At 50.0% G+C, this 4,473-nt stretch overlaps 1 protein-coding gene across 1 annotated transcript in view; it reads left to right on the top strand.

Moving 5' to 3' along the window:
* HEG1 (heart development protein with EGF like domains 1) overlaps nucleotides 1-4,473 on the top strand; it is a 63,424-nt gene that overhangs the window by 10,234 nt on the left and 48,717 nt on the right. Inside the window, exons 3-4 of the mRNA XM_045287520.1 lie at nucleotides 2,820-3,164; nucleotides 4,207-4,467. Of these exons, the coding sequence (XP_045143455.1) occupies nucleotides 2,820-3,164; nucleotides 4,207-4,467 (606 nt within the window). The remainder of the gene's footprint in view (nucleotides 1-2,819; nucleotides 3,165-4,206; nucleotides 4,468-4,473) is intronic.

The following is a 4,473-nucleotide window of genomic DNA, read 5'->3' as shown; positions in this document are numbered from 1 at the left end:
GGCCAGTTCCACTCTGTCCTATAGGTAAGGTGACCAGATTGTAACATTGGTGAAGCGGGACACCTTTGATCAAACTCATAGCCTGGCGAAATAGCCACATGGCAGCCGAAAACCGTACACCTAGCTTGTCGTGCATTCTTTCCAAAAACCAGGACTTTTTTAAAACACCGCAGGACGCAAGAAAAATTGTTAAAATTGTTAAAAATCGGGACTGTCCTGCCAAAAGCGGGATGTCTGGTCACCTTACCTGTAGGGTCACTATGCGTCAGAACCGTGAGTTTTTGCTTTGAGGTCTCTTTGGTCAAGAGCAGCGGGAGGAGCCTTTTAAATTCCATGCCGCTTCTTTAGCTGATTTCATCTGTGCGTTTGGTCAAACTGCAGGTAGGAATGGTCTTCAGAGACCGGTTTACCAAGACCGCTCCCTTCGTCCCTCACTTGGGACATAATTAACAGCGTGAAGCCTTTCGTTATGCAGGCATAGATTGCTTTCTGTGGAGACGCTTCCCGAAAAAGAGAAAAACCTTCTTTTCTTGCCTGTGAGACCGGCCGGCCCTGCCTCCGCCACTGCCCGCTCACCACGCTTTCCTGCAGTTGGGTCGAGGCATAGGAACGAGGCGCCCTGTGGATTTCACTGTCCCTCCCGGAGGTCGGTTCTCAGGTGTCCCGGTGGAAAATTCTTTGCGGAAGGGAGCCTGTGGTTTTGCAGGGCACCACGTGGACTTTGACCAGGGAGATTTAGGTCCTGTAAGCCTGAGCTCCTTGATACGTCCTCAACCATTTAGTTAGGTGTTGGCAAAACTATTGCCAACCGGCAGTCCGTGGTCTCTGCGGGGGGACACGTCCTGTTGCGGACTGGTCTCAGCGTCTGAGGAGGCTAGCCAGAGTAATGAAGCTTGTGCGCGACGGCAGGATGAAATCGTGCTCGTGGGCTGACGATAAGCATCTCCCGCTGCTCAGGAACTCTGAATCAGTCCGGGGAGTTCCATTAACAGTCTCTCAGTACGTAAGGTTCAACTGTAGCCAAAAACCCTTAAACCAAAAGCTAGACCCGCTGCCATCGCGTCGATGCCCACTCACAGCGGCCCTGTAAGACAAGGGCGAACTGCCCCGTGGGTGTCTGAGACTGTGACCCTTTATGAGAGTAGAAAGCCTCCTCTTTCTCCCAAAGAGCAGCTAGCTGGTCGCTTTGAACTGGTGAGCTTACGGTTAGCAGCCCAACACACACTCCACTACGCCACCAGCGCTCCTAGCATAACCTTTGGGGGGAATAATAAGAGTCCTTGATAGTGAAGAAGCAAAAAAGGAAAAGCAGACTCGGCCGTTGAGCAAGTTCTTCCTCCCTCTCTGCAGCACCCTGCTCCCTCCCGCCCCCAATTCCCATCTGCTCTTTCCAGTTGCTGTTGTCGATTTGGTTCTATTCTTAAAGAGCAGAGTATAGCTGTCCGGGAAGACAGTTTTTACAAGTTAAGCTAAACAGTTGTTTGGTTTTAAGAAGTCTTCGAGGGATATTTTTGGCTCGAGGCTTTACGATTATATCAGGGCAAGAGTTTCAGGGGTTCCTCTGATCTCCGTGGCTCTAGGAAGTCTAGAATCCATGGGAAATTGATATTCTATTCTGCAACACACACACACACCCCTTTTTTTTTTCTTAATAAGGCTTCTTCTGTAGCATCTCTGACCTAAACATTCCATAGCAGTAGCCAGGCACTATCTCGTTCTTCTGGTCTCCCGGCAAAGGAGCCGGTTATTCGTGTAGCCACGCATCCCATATCCCCACCCTCCTCCTGAATCCCTGTCTTCCTCTGCTGCTTCAGGTGTGTGGACACATCCACTTCTGTGCTTCGGGTGGCCACTCGCAAGCCTCCAAGACCCCAGGCACTACACAACCAACGAGGAGGTAGACCAGAAGCTCTAAAACGTGTTAGTAGGTCCATTAACTGGGATGCCCCACGGAACCATGACCCCGAAACTCCAGACCGTGGGACTCCATCCCATGAGCGTGGGTTGACCTAAGCAGCCTCGGCAGCTGCTCTTTGGGGGGCCGCTGTTGTAAATAGATCTATCACACAACTTTTGCCAACCCACCCTTTCACAAGAGTACAACTTATTGACAGCAGTGGTACAATGTTCAGTGATACAACCCTAGCCTTGAGTCAATATGGTATTTCCTTTCCCTCCCTCCTTCCCTTCCTCCTGGTCACCCCTAAGAAACTTTAGTCCGTCTACAATTGCCTTTTCTTGCCTTTTTATGTAAGTGAAGTTGTACAATTGTCCTCTCAGGGTTGACCTAGCTCACTTAAGCGTGCCTTCCGACCCCATCCACATTGTAGCGTGTATGGGGACTTGGCTTCTCCGACTGGTAGAGTAGCAGTCCATTGTCTGTAGGTACCATATTTGAGTCCCCACTTGAGTCTCTGCTGCCAGATCTTTTAGGCATATACCTGGGAGTGGAATTGCTGGTCATATTTAATTCTTTTTAATTTTTAATAATAATTTGTATATGTCTTAATATTTCTTCCATAATATGTTTTTGTCCTGAGGAACCATCACACTGATTTGTACAATGGCCATGTCATTTTGCAGGTTACAATTCCCCCTACATTCTGTTAGCAGTTTTAAAATCTAAGCCATCCTAGGTGGGGAGGGGGCAGCTCATTGTGGTTTGGATGGATGGCTAATGATGCGGAGCACCTTTCCATGTGTTGGTGGCCACTTGAGTCACGGCCCCTAGATTTATCCACTAATCATTATATGCATTTAGATATGTTCCTGGTTTCCTTCAAGCTCTGCGTTTTAAGGTTTCTTTGCTTCTGTTTTAGCTTCTGGCAGTATAAAGGAGCTAAATAACCTCACGACCTTCAGCAGCCCCTCAGTTCATCAGACGGAGAGTACGCATGATGACGCCATGCTCACTGCAGGTGCCCCCAGGGTCCCCCAGCCTCTGCCTGTCTCCCCGGGGCCTGTAAATGAGAGAGGGCGCTTCCCTGACAGCTCTGGAATCGCCCCAACTTCACCATCTTCCCCCACTGAAGAGGAGTCGAGGGGGGACAGCAGAGTCACGGGGAATTTAGGGGACAGAGAAGTTGTGGAGCCATCAACAGAACACGGATTTGGGCTTACATCTTCTGAGCTCTCAAAGGGATTTTTGCAGAGCAGTTCCCCAAGTAAGTGTTCATTCAACCTTTATTTGCTCGTTATGAACATTTTCACCTAGGCGATGTTCCTAAGAGGTTGCTTCAAGACCATAAGCAATCCCCAAAGAAGAGTGTGTCCTCACGCTACCTGGATTACTGGCTTCGTGGGGCTATGGGAGGGAAGGATGGTGGGAAACGGGGAGCTAGGAGCAATGTTCTGGAACCGATTGGGCTGATGACGGTACAGCTCCTTTTGATATGAATAAGCCATGGAAATGTATGACATGTGAATTATGTATCAATGAACTAATAAAAGCATGTCCTTGGATAACACCACCTCCTGTATCTGGGATACCACATGATTGCATTTTGATTTTCATCTTCCTGAGAACACTGTCCAGTAGTTGAAACGGGTATCATTCCTCCCACTTTTGTATTGATGAGGACATGTGTAATTCCCAAATTGATGTTTCTTCTTACGCACCGCAGTTGCCTGTGCTTTGCCATATTTCAGAATTAGAATGATCTGTTCCATATGAGAACTCCCATAGAAAGCGCTCTCCAGTGTTCACGGAATTTATGGATATCGCATTTGCTAGACTAAAGGATGCACTCACCCCTTAACCGCTTTTTATAGGCAAGAGAATAACCCACTCAGTGCCTGTAAGTTACTCTGTCACTGGGCACACATTGAAAAGCACTGAACTCTAGCCTCCCTCCTCTATCTTGTTGATACCCTGGTAGTGTAGTGGTTAACACTGGCTACCATCCCCCTGGTTGGCAGTTCGAAACCACCAGCAGCTCCGAGGGAAGCCAGAAAGACCGAGCTTTCTACTCCCATGAACAGTTAGTTCTAGTCTCAGAAACCCGCTGGGGAATTCTGTGAGTCAGCATTGACTAGGTGGCAGTGGAAAACAGAAATCATGCCGACACTAGAGGTTTTGAACTAATGATTCAGAGTCCTTACACCTGTCATAAGCACTGACGGGGGAGTCTCTTCTGAGAGAGGAGTCGTTGCTGTGAGCCTCTCATGCCCACGTGGTGGCTTTCTTTTCTCTCTGACAATGTCCAGCCTTTGGAGGGCCCCAGCGCGCCGTCCGCTCGGATGCAGACAGGGGCCGTCCCGCTGCTCAGACAGAGACTGTGTCCAGGCCGGTGCCGTCCGCTGGACGTGGAGCAGGCACAGCGCAGTTGTCCGTGACCCCCAGCGAGGCCCTTGGACACGTGACAGGACGCCTGGCTGCGGCCCCCGGAGCCGCGAGCTCTGCAGCTTGGACCCCGGTCTCTGACTCTGCTCCGCGGTCGGACGGAAGCACGCCGCCCGGGGACAGGCGTTACT

Source organism: Echinops telfairi, unplaced genomic scaffold, assembly GCF_000313985.2.
Source record: "Echinops telfairi isolate 266 unplaced genomic scaffold, ASM31398v2 ScPeMD7_17;HRSCAF=63, whole genome shotgun sequence".
NCBI lineage: Eukaryota > Metazoa > Chordata > Mammalia > Afrosoricida > Tenrecidae > Echinops > Echinops telfairi.
Note: the sequence above shows the minus strand (reverse complement) of the source record. Positions and strands in the feature narration are given on the sequence as shown.